Raw genomic sequence first — 20,793 nt, 5'->3', positions numbered from 1 at the left:
TCACTTGTTCTGAATCCACTTATTTTCTGGTTGTTATCGTTAATGGACCAAGCATTACAAATTCAAATCTTGGTCTTAAAGGTGCTTCATAGTGTATTTAAACTTCAATAAATCAGCACATACTTTCAGAAACATTAAAACAGTTATTGTATACAAATGAGACCATCGTTGAGTAGACTACATTATGTTGCAATGGGTTGATTTTGGAGGTAAATTTAAACTCCTTTACAGCACAAAACAGGAAGTGTGCTACTCCTCATTGCAAATGGAACTAAAATTATGGAACATGACAGAGTTGAAAGCCCAATGTTTGTCTAATTCAATGAATCCAGTCACCAAGAAGGGGTAACTGGGCAGGAAGCAACATGGTTCATGGGAAATATAGTCTTAATTCTGACAAACCGGCAATTGGACATAAGCTTGAAGTTATCGATTTTATTCTCCATGGTCTCATTTGATTATGGTACTTACACCAGTCTATCATAATTCATTTGAGAGAGACATGTTGAGTGGTACAAACACTACAGGGAGCACCTTTGAGACCACAGACACTGTGCCACAGTTTTCACTTTGTCTCAACTTTGTACTCTTTTCCCTCCTGAAGCAAAGCTAAGCCGCCCCCTCAGATCTCACCAAGCAAGTCCAGTGGGGGAGAGTTTTGTGTGGCCGCCATCTTTGCCTCATCTCGGTCTTGGTTCATCACTAATCCCAACCTAAAAAGAGAGAAAGGTTAGACCACGGTCACAGCTGCTCTCAACCTCCTTTCTAGACACAATGGGCCTCATTCACTAATAAATGCGTAGAAATGTTCTTATTTGCACACAAAGTAAGTGTGCACACAAAATTACCGTCGGGTTCATGACACGTGCGCAGCGGCCAATTTTCTTCTCACCACTTTGGATATGTTGGTGAATCAGAATCATTCTAAATTGAAAGGCACGTGCCCGCTATCAGTAATTAGCATACTACCATGCCCCTATTTCTCTATATAAGGAAAGCTCTGTTGGAGCGGTGCAGCAGTGTAGAGAGCTGTCACTCATTGCAAAGAGGGCTGTGATGATAAAAATCTAGACAAACTTTACTGCTGGTGAAATGGAAACAAAAGTTTCAGAAGCAGAAGCCAGAAAAGGCAGATTTGGCTGGTAAACATGTTATTGGTACAACCGTTCGGAGCCTGATTGTGAATCCTGTATACAGCCTGCATACCTGTTGCACCACCACCATCCAGTACATCTGTAACAATATAAAAAGTTGGTAAATGTGTAGATCTGTGGAATTGATCTAAATAAATCTCTACTGCTGTGCCAGGTGTGCATCATGTTACGTCTCTGTCCACAACAGGCTGTGATGTAGTGAAAGCAGAGCGTCCCTCCCTGTACCACTACTGAACTGTCAGGCTGTGAGGACACTGAACAGGCTGCTGCTTAACCAGCTGCATATATCACAGCCAAGTCTGATGGAGGAAATTAACTGGTGTCACATTCCAATATGGAAATTCCGATATATAAGCTATTATCATCTGTAAGTGGGAACAGGACAATTTTAATAAATTAATAATTCCATTACAATTATGATGATGATTTTTCTTCATTTTTAAATGTTGTATATTTAGCCCCAGTCATTTTTAAATAATTGTGGTTCTAATATACTGTTTACATTGAATAAATATTGACTATATCATTTTTTTAAGACAGTGGGACGTTTATGATTTGTGTGTACACATGGTCTAAGGCAGTTCTAAATTTGTTTGCAGAGTAAGAACAATGAATCCTGGATTTGTGCTTAAAACATTCGTATGCACAGTTAAAGCACAGATTTGTGCGTACGCACTATTTGTGAATGAGGCCCAATATGTACATCGCTACATACACAAGTATTCTGTCAAAGTCCCAACATGTCAGGACTTCTGCCATTTTTTCCCAATTTTTAGAGAATGTACTTTATAATAATTGTTTTTTAAAGAAGTGTTTTTAACAGCCATCATCAATCCCCCATCCTCCTCCCAGATCAGTCCAGGCAGTCGGTGGTCGACTCACTGTACATCCTCAGTTGCTACGGTAACTTGGTGGAGCATGTTCTAGAGCCTCGGCCAATAAGTACTGCTCAAAAGATAAGCGATGATACACCTTTGGAGCTCAGCACCTGCCCAAGGGCCTGCTGGACTCTAGCCAGGTAACGTTGTGTTCATTTGTACATTTTCTGCTTTATCCTTAAAAAAGATGTCACTAATAGTCAGTGTCATTGCTGACACTGTCACTGCTTTGTGTTTGGTACAGAACTCCACAGTGGAATGAGCTGCAGCCACCCTTCAACTCCAACCATCCCTTGGTGTTGGCCTCTGACCTGGTGCAGTACTACCAGTATCTTCTTGCTGGTAAGGGCTATACAAACCTTTCTCTTTGTGTTCATGGGTGTCCAGTCAAGTCAAGTTGTGTTGACTGTGAGTGCACAGTGACAAGTGCATATCAAGTCAATGGAAAGATCAAAAACAATGCAGATTTGTTCAAGGCAGCTCAACTTGAACTGAAGATGGGTCTCAGGTATCGGTTAACTGGGATCCTGAGTTCTACATGCTTACAATAAAGGGACTTTTGTGATCACAGAAATTATAGAAATGTTCTCAATAGAAGAAGAAGAATTTTTAAAGCCACCATGTGTAGAATTTGAAGATGTCCAACTTTGGTGTCAAACCAGCGGCAGTATAAAAAAAGGCACTGGAGCAGACAGTAATGAACACTGCTGCTTGTAACCAAACAAACAGGACCCAGAGACAGAAAATCATTGTCTGAAAACAGCACATAGACAAACAAACATAAATGTAAGCCAGAGTAATTTGAAAGAAACTACAATCACATAACAAATCCTACAGTGTGGCTTTAAGATTATTGTGAAAAATATGGTAGGATATTAAATGACCATTTTGCAAGACTTAGATGTGGACAGTGCAGAACCAAACACGATTAAAAAAAAAAAAAAGTTCAAGTTTTTCTGTCTTGGAAATTTCAGGCTTTAAGCTGAGAAAAAATATGATTTTTTTTCTTGACTTTCTTTCATATGAATTCATATTTTTTGCTATATGTGTTTTTTTCTTAAACTTTAGTATTAGATATGTTTTTAGTCTTCTTATTTTTCATGTTGTTAATTTATGGCATTATTCTCACAGATCTTCACAGAGGTTTTTCTATGAATATGAACCCCAAACATGTCATGTTAAAGAGCTGTTTTTTTCTTTTTCTGCAGTCCTTATACACTGTTGTTTGTTGAATTAACTACTAGTAGCATTATTTTCAAAAGATACATTGGTGTGCTACAAAAGGTAGTATGAATACCAGTTATACTGATGGTTTTGATGTATTCCAGGATGTGTGTCATTACATTTATGCATCATAAAATATAGGCCTGTGTATGTTTTGGTTTCACAGGCTCACATGACCATGTATGTTTTCTGTATGTACCGTATGCATCATTAGTCAAGGGGGTGACCCCTATTCCCTGCTGATTTTCCATGTTGACTCTTGAAAGCCAGTCCTCAGCCTCTTATTGGTGCCACATGCTGAGAAGAGACCTTTCCAGTCAGCAGCCATAACATTTCTTTTCTCAAAGTCTTAAGAGATAGATACTTCTACTATTTCTACCATTTCATATCTTCTTGAGGTCTGTCAGAAACTATCTTAGATCTTCTGTTCAGTGCTACACCTTGAATCCATCCTTTTACTGGCCACACTGCACGGCTGCTTTGGGACATGCTAGCACGATGCTATAAGATGCCACACTCAGACCAATTAGCTGACACCCTAGACTCCCTCTAATTCAATAACAAGTACAGAGCAGTGAGCTCTTTAGGTTGCCGTCTGAAAGGCCAATTCGCAAACGCAGAGTGCACACGGATGGCCACACACAGAATCAGTCCACCCCCTGGAATAGGCTGGCGTTTTGAGCTCACTCCATAATTATAAACACACAAAATCTGTAATTAGCTCTTGTGGTGCTCCAGGGCAAGTGGTAGCTGTGTTTACCCTAATCTCTCTACTCGTCTCTGTTGACTTCTGCAGTGCTCCAGGTCTAACTGGTAGGATATTTTCTCAAATTAGTGCTAATGGTCTCTCCTAGTGTCAGAGCAATGAGGGCACTTTGGAGTGACGGGCACAGGCGTCAGCTTATTCCACCATTCTCTCTGCCAGCATGGGCAGTGGAACTGGCTGCATAATGAGAGAGATTCATTGCATTAACATTTACATCCAATTAGCAATAGCCAGATAACACCGCCGTGTCTCTTTATTCTCCAAACCAACCAAGTGTGAACCAATGCAGGGCCAAGATGCTATAAACATAATTGTTCAGCCCTCAACCCACTTCTTGTGCTCCTGCCATTTTCCCTCTGGGCCAGTGTCCTATACACCACCACCACCGCCGACTGAGTTGCTCTTGGAGTGCCACCTTCCATTTCTGCGCTTTGCACCCAAGCGCAGACTCACAACATCCTGTTTCTCAGCATGGGTCCCCTTGCCAGCCCTCTCCTCTGCCGTTTCCTCCAGGGCTTGGCAGCACAACGGAGAAGTGATCCAGGAGAAAGAGTTGATTTGACCTTAGGATGAATTACAGCACAGCCATACGCCCCTTGTCCAGCCGCCTTTTTCTGAGCATAAAGATCAGGCCGCTGCATTGGAAACTGAAAAGACACACAGTTCTTACGTGCAGAACAAATTGTGCTATGTAGGTCTAATTTACATTGCCAGTATAACCATCACAAGAGTGAACAGATAGCCAGAGAGGAATTTTTCCTTGTAGTCAAGAAACAAGACTGAAAACTGTGAAAGAATGAGGAAAATATCTCTATAAATATCCTCTGTAGCTACTGTACTTGTCTAACAAACAGAGTATGTCTCTAGAAAGGTGGTGCAAGGCGAAGAGGTGGCGGCGCTTGATTGACAGGCCATGGTCTCTGGTCTCGTGGCTCTATATTGGATGACCCAGGCTGATTAAAAATGCAGTATGCAGGGAAAGGAATAGGAAGGGGAGAGGAAGGGCCGGGGTCAGGCCAGACCGGAGCCTCCAGGACGGGATGATAAAAGGCAGCGGTGGCGCCACTTCATGGTCACTATCTCCACCTGTCCATCTGTAGCAGCTACTGGCAGCACTCAGCCTTGCAGAGGAAGGCAACGAGCAGCACTGCCTTGGAGAGATAAGGAAAAAAGAGACACACATTATACAGTATACTCACAAACAGAGGAGACGCTGTAGTATGATCTGACCTAATAAAAGCAGACTCAAGCTAGGTTTTTAGTGTTTGGGGAATCCTTTATTTGAGATGAGGTGGAATTGCAGGAATTCTGTCTGTGTTTCCAAGAGTAGCCATTAGCCGATGAGGCAAGTGTGTAAATGGACCCTTTTTCTATCACCCAAAGGTGTTAAAACTGGGTAATAACAGAATGACTGCTCTAATCCCTATAATAACAGTGTCCATACTTTGATGGATGTGAGGTTTCCACACCCTCATTAGTTGCATTCATACTTTTTATTCACATGGATTTTTTTCCACATATGATTTTTTTGGGGGGGGGGTTGATGTTTATCTAGTTGTCCGCAGTATGTTTTCCGACACCTCTTCCCCTCGCCGCAAAGTTGCTCTGAAGCAAACAAACCGGTGAATAATTTACCACCTGGATTTCTGGCTGGCTCCTTTGAGCATGGCGATGATGGCAGCAACAGAGGCTATGCTTTTTGGCTGGGGCCCTCCCCTCCCTACCTGTCATATAATGTGCTAATTGTGGAGACTGACTGACTGGCTGGCTCAGCTTCTCTCTTGGGACTTTGAGGCCCATGACAGGCCAGCCACAGTTGCCTCGTCAATAGATCTAATTGCTCCGAGAGAGGGGCCGGAGCGAAGGCTTTGGAGCATCAGGCGTTTGGTAAAGAGAAGCCATGGCGCCATGACTGGGTCAGTAATCAAAGAGAGGCAGAGAAAGGATGGGGTAAGTGTAGCACTGGCTGAATGAAGGAACTGTCAGTCAAATATGCCTTGAATGATATATAATGACTAAGCTATCCCAGTCTGTCAGTATGCCAGCACCTATCTGCCAGGATACTACTCAAAAGAGGAAAGTGAGGAGAGAGGAAAGTGAGAAGAGAGACAGGTGGAGCAGTCAAGCGGGATGCTAGCAAGTGAAATGTCTGGCAACCAAGTGTGGCAGGTCAAAGTAGAGAGAAGGGAAAATAAATGACTAACAAAATGAACCTTTAAAAAATACAAATGAAAGAGATAAAGGTGAACAGAGCAGATGGCCCAGACAAGACGGCTATCCTCTGTCCACTGTGCAGCCAGCTCCCCAGATCTATCAGATTGTTAGCCCCTTATCTATCCCTGGAGATCGGCCTGTCCGGCCCCTGGCCCCAGGCCCCGGGAGGTCGGGCTACATCAATACCTAGGCAGCCTTTGTTCTTGTTCTGACTCCCTGCTTCACTGCTCTGGCTAACAGGCCACTGGCTACCAGCCTTCAGCACAGCAAAACACCACTCTCTCCACAGTCAATAAAGACTGAGACACAGACAACTCTGTTCCACGGCAGTGTAGGGGAGATTGGTTCTCTGGTTATGTGTGTATGCAAGCGCATAACCATCATGGTGTTTATTAAAGAAACTGCCCAAAAAACAAATTGGAATTCATTCATCCTACTCCTTAATAAGGCCGTTATTATCGTAGGTTGGCTGGAAATCATGTCTTTTATCAATTACAATGTATTATACAGCTTATCTTTGACATCAACCATCACAAGCAAACAGTTTGTAAGTAACAGCTCTACTGATTGATCGGCAGTTTTAGGATTATTTTTCTCCCATGTCGGCCAGAAGTAGCTCTTATAATTACATAACCATGTCTTTTTTAAAATGATTTCAAATAATGACACCATTCAGAAAATATAATGTACACATGTAATAAACACACAAGATATAGACATGACATCATATATAGACTTCCCTCATCCCTCAACCGCACCCACCGCCACGTCCTAAAAATCTATGTAAAAACAATCTCAATGTATCATTAACCTCTTTTCCAGGCACACCCATTTTTGTACACAAAATAATGTACCCAAAATATAAAGGTTACTGTTCTTTAACCCTTCATTTGAAAGGCAACTCTTAATATTTTACAACCAAAAAGTCAGAATGAGTTTAAATGATCCTCAACCTAAGTTACAGAGACGAAATTGTCCCACGGATGGGATAGTGTTGTTTAACAGATATAAATACAGCATATACATATATTTTCAACAGAGTTTATAGGTATATAGACTTTGTTGAACATTTGAGAGACAGTTTATAGATAAATTAACCAGACGGGGATGTCTGTTTTTGGATAATCCTGAAAATGAAATACCAGATAAATATTTTCATACATCAATTTTGCTTATTGATTTGCAATACTGTCCACAACGGGCAAATATACCCATAAACAAATTAATGTTTCCTCATGTTATATCATGATATCGGCTAACTCTATGTCAAGGGACTTATTTTCTATTAATATCTGAGACTTTCAGGATGAATGACTTATTATCCAATAAAAGCTGAACAACAATTTTTCCGCCACCAATCAATCAATTCAATCAATTTTTATTTATATAGCGCCATATCACAACAAAAGTCATCTCAAGGCACTTTACAAGAGAAAATGTGTTTTGACTAAAGAAGGTATATTTGGCCTGTAAAAGGGTGACAGTCACTACTGTCTTGTGCGCTGTTGTTCAATTCTGGCACTGCGGGCTCCAGCAAAAAAAGTTTAATCAGTAAGATGTGCAAGCATACATTTCTGGTAGTATATAATAATTGTTGTATTTCTGCTGTTGACCTTACGACTGATGTGACAAAAGATAAAATGATTGTGGCTGTGATCATTTTCCAGAATTGTGAAATCCAGACTCATAGTGTTATAAATTGCTGTGCAGTGTTTTGGCCATCTGTCAACCCTTCCAACTCTTCTGGATCTGAGAGATCTGGATTATATTTCATCTTCCCCGTGGTACCTGAAGCAACACATCCTTGACATTTTTTGAGGCACTGCTGTTGACAGTTTGCAGTCCAAGAATACATATTTGTGGGCACAAAGGCATCATGACATAATTGTGGAGAAAACATTTCTGTACACCCCAGGATGGGATAAAGTGCCCTTTTCTTTCCTTCATTTTGCACATTTGTCTAGATTCATACTGTTGAACTGATGCACTTCCTTTTCCATTCTTTGATCATTTCTAAGTCGTGACATCGCCCTATACTCGCTTATTCTCTTCTTTAAATCTATCACAATATATAACAAAACACAGACATTTTTAACATGCATATAGCCAGGAATTCAGACTCCTCTCTTGAGTGTGGTGCAATAAGTTTGCACTTAAAAAAATTTGCTGTCTGTGAAATTGCATTGACATTCTGTCTCTTAAGAGCCTGTAATGAGTGTTGTAAAAGCAGAAGGCCAAGTGGCTGGCTAGCCGGACACTAAGATGAGTAGATATGACTGTAACTGCCGGGGTCAGTCTGGCTGCTGATATGCACACTAACACACACTAACACACGCACACAGAGGATTGTCTCTTTGCCTGACCCATGGGGATGACCACTAGCTCCCCTCACCAGATCCTGGCCGCGACTCTGGCCATTGAAAGCCACCCCCCCCCCCCCCTTCTGCAGGAAACCTGATCTAGCCTGTCCACCAACTGCTTCAGAACATCAATAATTAATTAGGGAACAGCTATTGGCCCCAAGGGTCAGAGAGCAAAAGGAGAGAGAAAGAGAGAGAGAGAGAGGCAGTGGGAGTGAAGGAAGCGGTAGGAAATAGATGAGTCGTGATTTTGTTTAATAAGTAACACAACACAGGCTTTGTTCTTCTCTCTTCCATTTGACATGAGAAACCTTCCCTGCATCTCTCTCTCTCTTTCTCTCTCTCTCACTGTAGCTCTAGTTTTCCTCTCCACGTTATGTGAGGGTCATTAAAGGGTCAGCTCTCCAGCTCTCCCAAATGACAAAAAAAAAAAGAAAAAATCACTTACTAGTGGTATTTCGCCATGTATGTAGTTTTGGTTTTCTTTGTCCAGGTTTTGAGATTTCTGCCTCCTCCCCAATACAGTGGAGGAGAATGTAATCCCATTTTTGTTGCTCACAATTATATTTAACAAATTCAACAGCAACACGTCTTTCTGCAGAGTGTTACTCTGGATAATTCATTGATTTCACAGTGAACAGTTTATATTGGAAATACTTCCTGGCAAATAATAATAATAATAATAATTTTTCATGTTATTATTCAAGAGTTGAGTATCACAAATGACTCAAAATGTACCTCCATTGTGTTGGGGTACAGGTTAAAAAAATATTCTTAAAAAATATTTCAATATTTTTTAATTTGGCTGGACTTACCCTCACTTACACTCACAATTCATTTACATCGTTACAACTCAGATATGTTGAGCTTTCTGTTTTCATTTTGCTGTGTGTTTTGTGGAAGCAAATAGTTGATGTACAGAAATGTAAAGGTCAGTTTGATAATTGAATAGTTTTAAGTCCCCCTCCACTCAAAAATGTGTTGTTCTTATTGTCACTTCACTTAGATGTTGAGCTTCACTGTGCAGACACAACTACTACTACAGTTTATCTGTGCTCACCTTCAATCTGAGATTAAAGCGTGTACCTACGAGCATAATGACATCACAACTAATCTGGAGCCAATCGTGGTTCAGTATGTGATGTGGAAACATGAAGCCTGCAGTGCACACACACTGAGAATGGACTTTTCAGTGAAGTTCATCTTGTCTCCAACAGTTAAAGTTTTGAGACATAAACTATTTGCATATAAGTAAGGGTTAGATGTGATTTTACGAATTTTTACCACAGTAATTAAACTTTTATGTTGAAAAACCCATCTCAGACAGATATTATTATTCATGACATAGTATTTTCATATCATAAAAATGTCTGGAGGGGATAGTTAAGTCATTTATCAAGTAAAAATGCCAAACATTCTGTGGTTCCAGCTTCTCAACTATGAGAATATGCTGCACTTTTATACTAACCTAGCAAGCTGTCATCATTTTTCACTGTATTCTGACATTTTATCAACTCAACAATTAACAGCTTTTTTTTTTTAAAATAATATAGATATTAACTGATAATGAACATATTTATTAGTTGCAGCTGTAGTTGTATGTAACTGTATCCCTGATGTGAAAACAGACTTGATTAGATTAATTGAAATATTTGAATGCATCAGAATTATTTAAACATGTGCAGTACATTCACACAATACTATTTAGCTTTTCACATTTTATTTCAATGTCCAGTCAAAGAGCAGGTTAGATGATATTTTTAAAGATAATTTCCAACTGATGAATAAATCATTTGAGAACTTTTAGTCACAGAATAATCTTTCCCATTCCAAACATTTTTTTTTCATTTTCATGATACAGACACCAAACACTACTTCAGAAGCAGGTGCAAGAAATGAGTATAGTTCATAATGTGCGAGTTGGGGTGGTGGGGGGTCACACGACATTAGTTACAGAGGTGTCAAACACAGAACTGCCTCCGTTCAGGGTGCATGAACACCTGGCATATGTGAGTGTGTGGATAAAGACAGGAGCGCCTCCTGTGCTCCAGATGTGAACTTGACAAGTTTATTAGCCATTCCTGTGTTAAACAAACCCCATCCCTGAGGTGGGAGACAGAGAAAGGACTGATTCTACACATTAGGCCTCATTCTCCATGCCTGCTTATTCAAGCTTGCAAGAGCCCCATCTGTCTCTGGCTCTCTCTGTCACTCTCTCTCTCTCTCTCTCTCTATCTAACACACACACACACTTTCTCTCTCACACACACTTTACTGTACACTTGCTTTTTCACACACACTTGCACGCACCCATATTCCCATGTGAGAGAAAGATACACATGGCTTTTTTTTTTTTTTGCTGCTGTACCATCTTTCTCTTATACTCATCGTTTTTTGATCTTAAACATTAAAATTAGATCTGGTCCAGTCAGTCATGAAATTTAAAGTTATCCTACTTGATCACAGGTGAATTATCAGACCTCATGTATTGGTATTGGCTGTCAGAAAGCATATCAGCTAAAACCTGATGAATCAAACACACTTTAATAAGTAGTTGTCAGTTATCATTTTCTCTCACAGGCTGATTTATGTAAATAGTTAATGGTAATATGTGATTCAGTGCCGCGCTGCTACTACTACACCGTCATCTTTGACTTGCTGATAGCCCTCTCTGCTTGCTGACTTAATGTCACATTTCATAACGTTGGAGCTTTTCCACTTTGCAAGAATATCATTATGTTGGAGACAGTGGTTATTTTCATTCCTGAGATTCTTTTTTGCAAGAAAACTGTCAAATTTGATGATCTTTCATGAATTATTCGCTATTTTCAGCTTCAAAATATCAATGTCAGTATACTCATTTGTTGTTTTTTTTGTGATTTTCTGTGCATATGTGTGTTCTCTCAGCGATGCCCCCGGGGAGCCCAGGCCCAATCACACGTCACGAGTCATCAGACAGCCTGGCGTCCGACCACAGTGGACAGGAGGACGAGGAGTGGCTCTCTCAGGTCAGATCTTTACCTTGACCGACATTACAGTGACATTTAGTTAGTCTGTGCCAATCAGACACGGGTGACATTATCTGTCAATCAGTGACGTGACACCTGTGTTGCCTTGCAGAAACAGATCTGATCCTATCTCACTGAACTGTAGAGGAAAATGCTTGAGAGATTGTTACTGTGATTGCCCCTTTTTTATGTGTTTGTTTTCCCTTTACTGAAGGACTCAAAGCCTCATGTTTTTGTAGTGATAAATTTAAGTTCAAGTCCATAATATGGAAATCTATTATTTCCTTTCTGGATTGGGGAGGCTGTGTCTGACATTTTTCAGTTTATGGAACAAACAATCCAACATTCATACTGACTTCTCTCAGTGATTGGCCCTATTTACACAACTATTTCTGTCACTTTTCACATGTACAACTAAGCACAATACTGTATATGGTATATGTAGGTATATGAATACCTTCCAGCAGATTATCTGAAAATGTGCAAATCCCACTAAACACTTTTGATTTTCAAATTCATCCATTCTTTTCTAGTATAACCTGTATAGTAATTCACCCAAAACATCATCTGTTAGAATTTGGATTTTCAAGGTGACCTGCTTCCATCCTGAGGAAAATGTTTGCAGTTTAATTCATGATTAAAGCCCCACTTATCAATATTTGTATGTAAACAATGGATCAAATAACTGTAATATTCACATTGTCAAACTTACAGAGAATTATCACCTAAATCTGCATTTCCCCTCAACAGTTTGTGACCAAAACAGAAATAAAACAATAGTGAATATTGGACTTACCTAATAGAACAGAAAATCAACTCCAAATGAATCTTTATGTTTCAGGTCGGGTGACAGTTTGCTAACACATTAGCGGTAACAGCTTTATAAGCTGATAGTCAATCAATATAATAATCAAATTTGGCACAATTTTAACAATTCTCCCAAATTCCAACTTGAAGAATTTGGGAGGACATAACTGGATGGTGGTTGGGACATGCCATTCTCTCATCTCAAGTGAAGATTTTGCCCTTTCATATAAAATTGCAAATTAGCTCTTCAAAACTGTTGATATGCTGTCACCACAAGGATTTAGTTTTCAATTCATTCTACTTTAATATGATCTTGTCCTTTTATATTTGCACACACAGCTATTAGAGCACAATTCTTTGTTTTCATACACATTTACTCTGTTTTGTTTGGCTACTGCTCAGTCACTAATGATTACTTACTTTGCAGCTTTCTCTCAATCATTTACACCATCATGAATTGTGGCAAAGTTTTCACAGTATTCGGTCAAGACATGTTAGAATAATCATGCACAGCACACACATCCTGGTCTTTTCAGCTTGGTTAACCCTCATAGCACTCATCTCTGATGTCGGCAGGTAACCCACTACATTTTCACCATCAATAATTCCACTGCATGCATAATTGATTGGCTAAAATGCACCCCACTTAGCTTGCAGAAGCCGTAGTTCATATCTGCCATGATAGTTTGCCAGGAGCAAAACTATCCATTGCACTGAGCTGGATTTTTGGCAACTTCCTGTCAGAGCAGTGGTAGTGATGCATTTGCTAGTGGTTTGAGATGTAACAGTACAGGTCTGTAAGTCCTAACATGTACCTGAGTTGTTTCAGAAGTAGCTCTTGTGGAACAAACTATCAGTGACTTTAGGATAAGAAGACCCAACCAAAATGAAACATGGGTTTCGATCAATTATACATCGTAGTTTGTTTTTATTCCAGTCCCTCCAAACATATCACGCGCAGCCTGGTGGGTTGAGAAATGCTAAATACATATAGGCTAGATTGAATTAGAGGCTAAGTACTGCCTCATGGATTTCATTATAGCATATCAGTGTCCTTCATTAGATTATCAGCGGGCATTTTGGCGTTGGATTGGGATTTAGGATTGATCGGCCATCCCCTAATGAAATGTGAGGTTTGTGACCCTCCATGGCAGTGCTTCAGCTTGCTGCTTGCATTGTGCCATTTGCTGCCCATCAGTGTTAGTCGCTCTTCTACTGGCTGTCAGTGAACGACAAAACCTCGGGTCTCTAAATTACCTGAGACCTGAGGTCAATTTTGATGTGATGGAAAGGGTGTCATGTTGGTGGTTGGTTAAATTGTTCAAGATTCTCTGAGTCCATTCCATGATTTCATGAATACAAATGTGCTCTAGGCCACTGTGCATGACTCATGTCATATATTGTCCCCAACTATAGATTATTGATTGTTCCTTGTCAATGTGTTAAGTGTTATATGTCACATACATTTTTTGTTAAACAAGGGGTATTGATGGACGGTGTAAGTATTACAGCCTTGATACATATTGCCTATGTGCTTTTCAGTTTGTGTAACAACATCTGAAACTGACTCTGATGGCAGAATCTGAAAGGGGCTGGGTCCAACAATCTTTGTAACTTTCTGAAACAGACATTCACACCCACTTTATACAGCCATTGGCCAGGTGTGCAGAGGTGTGATAGTAAGTAAGAAAAGTTGAACCTCACTTTTTGTTTGTCCAACCAAGTGCAATAACATGGATACCTTCAAAGAGAAAACTGAAAGTACGATATGCAGTCCTCATTTGAGCATGTTATCGTGTTGAGATTGACATTGGACAATACTGTAGACTGTAAAGGCAACATCTGAGGCAACATGTCACCATTTCTGTCCGTGAGACAGAGAGGAGAGGGGGGTTGGGAGTCGCCATTGGACTGTAACATCTGGACCTTCCAACCCACTGCAAAGAGAACGCACTGGCAGCTGTTCAGTTCTGCGGCTGGGCGTGACATTGATGGTGTTAACTGGCAAAGCACACACACACACACACACACACACACACACACACACAAAGTGACAATCCTCCTTCCTTCTTATGTGGCCTAATTTGCACAGCTGTGACAGCCCATATATATCTAAATGTGTATGTTCATATATATATGTGTATAAACACTGACACACAGATGAATTAAGAGAGTGTAAGCTCTCTCTCCTGTCAGAGATGTTGGCACCTGGCAGCCAGAGTGGAGAGAGACTGTGAGCTTAGAGATGGGCTGAGGTGAGAGATGAACCCGTACATGAATAAAGATAATGAAATGTGAACAGTGAGACACCAAGAGGCGTGTTAAGTGCTGCAGGGAGTTGAAAAGTCAGACTTAGCGTGGGAGAGCAGTGAAAAGTGGGAGTCCAAGGCAGGAAATTGTTAGTCAGTGAATTCAAAGCAAAGAAGAGATGGAGACCGAAGGAGGCAGTAATAGTCCAATGTTTATGAGTCACCCACTCCGTAGCCCTTTCCTATCCTACTTTCAGCCAACATTAGTGCCACTCAGCTCAGGCAACCATGGACCGCCTGCCATGCCAGCGCCATCTTATTCTCCCAGTAGGCCTCATCTCAGCCTTGCTGCCATTCTGTTGCTCATATCACACTTCTATTAACCCCCCGGGAAGACTTCCCATCATGCCACCAACACTCTCAACACACACAAGACCTTGACGAGTTCTGACATCATCGTCAGACTTGCAGTGGTGCAGGAGCACAGCAAGCTTTTAGTTGGATGTCATGTAAGTGAGTTCATCTGAGTCCTGCATGGGGTGTTTGAGTATCGGCACATACATTGATGCCAAACCACCATGTCAAATCCACTGATGATTACTCCTCAAACAAGCTGCCAGTGCTCTGTCCTGCTGATGCATCAGTAGTGGAGTTCAGACATATCTTAACAGTGATACAGATGTTTTGTATTTGAACCTGCTGATAGCCAATCTTCACTGCCTGTACCCTTTTTCTGCCAAAAAATTAGACCTCGCAGTCTCTCCAAGAGTTTTGTCAAAGGCTATTTGGAAGACTAGAACTCACCATCTTTTACCTTTCTGTTCTCAGGTGGAGATTGTGACCCATACAGGGCCCCACCGGCGCCTGTGGATGGGCCCCCAGTTTCAGTTTAAGACGATTCACCCTTCAGGCCAAACCACAGTCATCTCATCCTCCTCCTCAGTGCTTCAGTCCCAGGGCCCCACTGACGTCCAGCAGCCTCTCTTGGACTTTGACACGGACGACCTGGACCTGCACAGCCTCAGGTACTGTGAAACTATCAAAAAATAATGCACACAGGGGTAACAATCTGAGCTGCATTGGCCTAGATCTTGATGTAGAAGTACACATTATGTTATCAGCCATAATCACAAAGAGGGTCTGCAGATTAGGTGGTGTTCATTCTAATTTACCAAAAGTTATCCTAATAAGAGCATGTATAAGAATAATATTCCTATAATCATATACTTCACCACAATTATCCCTCTCCTGTAGGCAGCCTTACACTTAATCACTAAAACAACAACCCAAATCTGCCTCTATGGCTTCTTGGGACCAGATCCAGTCAAACAGGGTTTTAGGCCCTAATATGTGGCTGTATGAGTATTTCTGTGCGTTTGCAATAATGTACATATGTTATGTGTGTGTGTAGGATCCAGCCGGTGCGGTCAGAGCCAGTCAGCATGCCCGGCTCGTCACGGCTGGTGGCTGATCGCCGAGGACAGTCCAACATCATGGATGCAGGATCAGGTAGGAAACCACACGGATTTCTTCTACCTTACTACTGTGTGTACACCACCTCTGCTGCTTTGTGATACAGCTTTCTACTGTTTCACTCTCCTGCATCTACTTCATTGACGTTTCTCATTGTCTGAAGTAGTCGGTTAAAATGTGTCTTATTTTCTGCCGATTCATACTGGTATCCATTTCCTTGGTCATATTTACTCATTATTGCTATCACATCATTTGAGTCAGATTCTGTTGTGGTTCTGTCTTTGTGGTCCATGTTTGATGTTTGAGTAATGCTTATGTACGTCTACTGTATACACAGACTTGACATTATGAAATATTACAAAATTAGATCAGATGTTGCACAGTCCATAAACAATGCAAGTCTAAGACACTTGTAGCAGTTAGTGTCGTTTGCTAATTTTTCTCTGCTTGACCGTTCGACTTCCTATATTAAAGACAAAGAGTGTGGGGCACACATATCCAAAAAAAACTTCTACAGGTGCTAGATCAAAAAACAAGCTGAAGGCAAAAATCAGATAAAAGATCCACATTCTGTACTGATAGCTCCCAGCAAATTTAATTTAAGAGAGCAACGTAGATCTAACATGGATCTTCGTCAGGCATTGTCAAATGACATGTCCTATAATGACCTCAACCATATTTACTGATAAATTAAGCCTAAGGATTAGATTAATGCTTCATGTTTTATGAACTTGATGATTAAATGTATAACTGTAGTGGGCAGTTACAGTAGTATCATCTCATCTGCTTCGAATTGTATAACCTTCCTGATGGGAAGGACTGAGGTTACTGTGGAGAAACATGTGCAAGTTGTCTGGGTTGACCAAATCCAGTTGTTGATTTTGAAAGGAATACTTGGAGATTTGGGGAGGTCATCCTGGCGGTCAATTTAGCCTCAACATGGAGCAGTGGTCCCAGATTTTTACAAAGGAGACGTTGATGAATTTGCAGTTTCTCTTTTGACGATTTAAGGATGAAGATGAAGACATTTTTAATACAAGTGCTACCTCTGCATCCCTACAAAACATGTTCCAATAAGCTTCATTTTTGACTACATAGGCAAATAACATTTGTAGAGGAAAACAAGAATCATTCTGCTGTAGTGAAATCAAAATGAGTTTAATAGTTAAGAGGTTTGATTTCCTTTGTCTGTCATTGGTACAGTTCCATTCAAGTTGATTAAGAGTAGTTGGGTCTTTGACACTAGCCATTTACCACCTTTGCTACCTCCCACTCCCCCCACCATACAGAAATGAGGATGCCCCCACACACATGTAGCAACCCCCTTTTTTTCCAACCTGTTGTTATGGGTGCTGCGCCCTTATTCTGTAAGAAGATCTACTGTAATTGTCTGAATAGGTCTGTAAAGTCTATCAGCCATTGCAGAGGATGGATTTGGTTTCAAGTGATTTTGATAGTATGGCACTCTACATGTCTCCTTTAATCTGGTTATAATGTTAAAGTAATCCAATCACACACAGATGAGAGGATTTCCCCTTTAAAATATGTTGTTTTCTCTCAAGGTATAATGCTGTTACATCGGTCTTGTGAGGGTGTGTGTGTGTATGTGTGCACACAGTATGCTGGGTATTTACTGCCAGAGCGGGCAAGGAAATCATCACTTATTGCTTGACATTATATCCTGTTGCCTTTTGTTTGATAGAAGAGATAGAGGAGTGACTGTGGCGTCTGTGGCATTATCTGCTGTGTCTTGTGACAGAGACTTTACTCATCTGATCTGCTTCCTCACTGACAGATAGCCACTCCTCAGCCCTTTCACCCGGGTGTCAAAAAATTTACAGCTTGTGTCACAAATAGTTTCACATATCTGATAAATGTTTTTTTCTTCTCCACCTTTCTTTGCTTTTCAACACATACCAAGAACTTCTTTCCACCACACACAATCGTCAACAGATAAACATAGATATGGTTTGACCATCATTTGTTTACCACAATTTAATTTGGAACCTAACATCAGTCTGTCATCCATCCATCTCCAATATGATGGATTTTACACTGGTTGATTGTTTATATAATATTTATTTCTTAATTGATTGATTACATTTTGTTCTGGATTTGCACAAATACAGTAGGTATTTGTTCTTTTTTCTATGTGGGTTGTGTTTGAGAGTTTTGTGTTTCATATTTTAAATTCTGATCCAGGAGCTGCTGTATGGAATCTGGAGTCTTTTTCAGTGTTTAATTCTGATCAGTAATACATTGATGAAGGTTTTAGAAAATTGATTATTTAAATTTGTATTTAATGATGCATAAACAAACCCAAAGTAAAAAATAAAAAAATAAGATCAATACATTTGCTAGTTATTTTTACCAGTTATTGCCAGTATATTTCCTTATTGTCCTTAAAGGAGTTTAAATTAAAATTTCAAATTAAATCATAATATGTTTTGTAAATGTTAAAGCATGAGTCCAATGAGCACATACAGTAAATAAAATATATTAATTTTGATATTTTAATAGTATTTTAATATAATAACTCTAAAACAAATAATTTTAATTTTAATTTTCTATTTTTGGCACACCCTAGGCTCCATATATGTCACTCCAACAAGAAAAAGGATTTTGGAAACATTGTTTTTCATTGTTTTTTAATTCATGTAAATTTAAACTTATCAAATACTGGCTGGTAGCATATAAAATCTGAAATATTATTTTTTTGCCCTTTGAAAACCCTGTATTCACACATACATTCATGCAGGCTGTCCTCTATGGGCTCTATGATTAAAAAAGTTTGGAACACGATTCCAATAATTGTTTAAAAATTTCACTAATTGTGAAATTTGCAGATATGAAATCAGCTCCTGGAAACTTCATTTAAAAATATACGTGTATTTGTAGCCTTATTTGCACTTCAAAATGTGTTGGTTGAACCTTGGTAGTGGCAGAATGAATGAGGCCTTGCAGAAGTTGTTTGGTAGGAAAGGCTGTGCTGACTTTTGACTGAAGTTGTGCAGTTATGTGGAACAGTTGGATAAACTCTTACTTCCACCTGTACTTGTTAAACTACAGCACTCCCTGCGTCTGCTCCTCAGATGTTTCCTTTCTTTCGCCTCCGCCTTCATCTCTCTCCTTCTGTCTGCCCAGTATCGTATCTGTGCTTCCTCTGTCTCCAGCCAGTGTCCCCTGTGTTTTCAGTTTCTTCACTAACTCATTCAGAGCAGAGAGAGAAAGAAGGACAGAGCCAGGCCGAGGGATGGAGGTGATGCTTATCAGTGTGTGTGCGTAGGGAGGGTTGAGTGTTGTGTCCTGCCACTGCCATGGCGCCGCCTCTTATCACACCCACACATCACTTTTGTCTCACCCTCAGAATAACACGCCTGTGTGTGGCAGAACTTGCCAATATCAGCTTTAAAGGCCAGAGGCCATCTTTCTTTTGGATTGACATTGCAGACAATCAATAAATCTCTCAATTTGACCAAGATGAAGTATTTTTATGCATTTCCAAATCTGGTAAAAAAGTATACTGAAACAGCTGATAACTAACATGAAGTTGTTGACTTGAGGTTGACACATTTCTGAGCATGCTGTTGACCTTTGGGTTTAACTGATAGTAGATTTTCAAGGTTGATAGCAGCAACATTTTTGGCCTTAAAGCCACCAGTGACAGGTTTAGTACCAATATTTAGGACCTTCCAATATATTCATTTGTATGTCACTAAATGATACGTTTAGTGGTTTCCCATGAATATCACATACAGACCGTTTCATATAGTGATGGATAGACATCAGAACTTTGTCTGATGTAATGTATAACAGTTGAAATCTGTTCATTAATTAATGTGTGTATTTTATATTTAATCTTGCTTACGTATAGGATATCATATACTGTATCAGGACAAATTGATATTTTTTTGATATATTGATAACATTGACTAATTTAACTAATTTTATCTGTAATATTCAAGTCTGACTTTAAGTAATTACATCAGGTTTTGGCTTTACATACTTTATCACACCATGTGTCATTCACATAATATATCAGTCTGATGGTACATCGTAGCTTTTCCTTGCACAAAAAAGCACATGTGATGTATTTTCACATGAAATATTATAGTCCGCATTTGAAATGTCTGAAAACCATATGTGCGTGTATCACGTGAATCTCTATCATGTTAATGTCCAAAAACCACATATGCTGTTTCACATGTAATAAATCATATTTGAATTTGACTTGATCACATGTGAAATTATGTTTCAATTATGAAATTTAAAAAAAAGTGATTTTTTTTTTTTTTGCATGCATGCATGCAGTATAAAATATGACACTTTTCATATGTGAAATGTTCAAAGACAAATGTGTCTATATGTGAACTAATCACATGTGAAAAGCTGTTTCATATATGTCACATGTGAAATTGATGTCATTTACAAAAACACAGAATGAAATTCGTATTTTCTCATGTGATGTCCTGCTTCACAGATGAAACGTCTGATAACCACATGTAGTTAAATCATGTTTGTTTATCACATGTGAAACGGTGTTTCATACATGATAAATTCACACGTGACTATACTACAGAACTGTAGACACACACACAAACTGCTTCTGACATCCACATGTACTGTATGTAATGTGTACATTTTCTGACATAATAGCCCA

The 20,793-nt window shown here is 39.8% G+C and overlaps 1 protein-coding gene across 3 annotated transcripts in view; it reads left to right on the top strand.

The window, feature by feature from the left end:
* bcas3 (BCAS3 microtubule associated cell migration factor) overlaps positions 1-20,793 on the top strand; it is a 361,548-nt gene that overhangs the window by 113,323 nt on the left and 227,432 nt on the right. For all 3 annotated transcript variants that reach the window (XM_044353189.1, XM_044353190.1, XM_044353191.1), the window contains exons 17-22: positions 605-729; positions 2,007-2,172; positions 2,277-2,374; positions 11,504-11,604; positions 15,489-15,685; positions 16,072-16,169. In XM_044353189.1, coding sequence (XP_044209124.1) covers positions 605-729; positions 2,007-2,172; positions 2,277-2,374; positions 11,504-11,604; positions 15,489-15,685; positions 16,072-16,169 — 785 coding nt within the window. The remainder of the gene's footprint in view (positions 1-604; positions 730-2,006; positions 2,173-2,276; positions 2,375-11,503; positions 11,605-15,488; positions 15,686-16,071; positions 16,170-20,793) is intronic.

The sequence above is a fragment of the Thunnus albacares genome, chromosome 6 (assembly GCF_914725855.1).
Source record: "Thunnus albacares chromosome 6, fThuAlb1.1, whole genome shotgun sequence".
Lineage (NCBI taxonomy): Eukaryota > Metazoa > Chordata > Actinopteri > Scombriformes > Scombridae > Thunnus > Thunnus albacares.
Note: the sequence above shows the minus strand (reverse complement) of the source record. Positions and strands in the feature narration are given on the sequence as shown.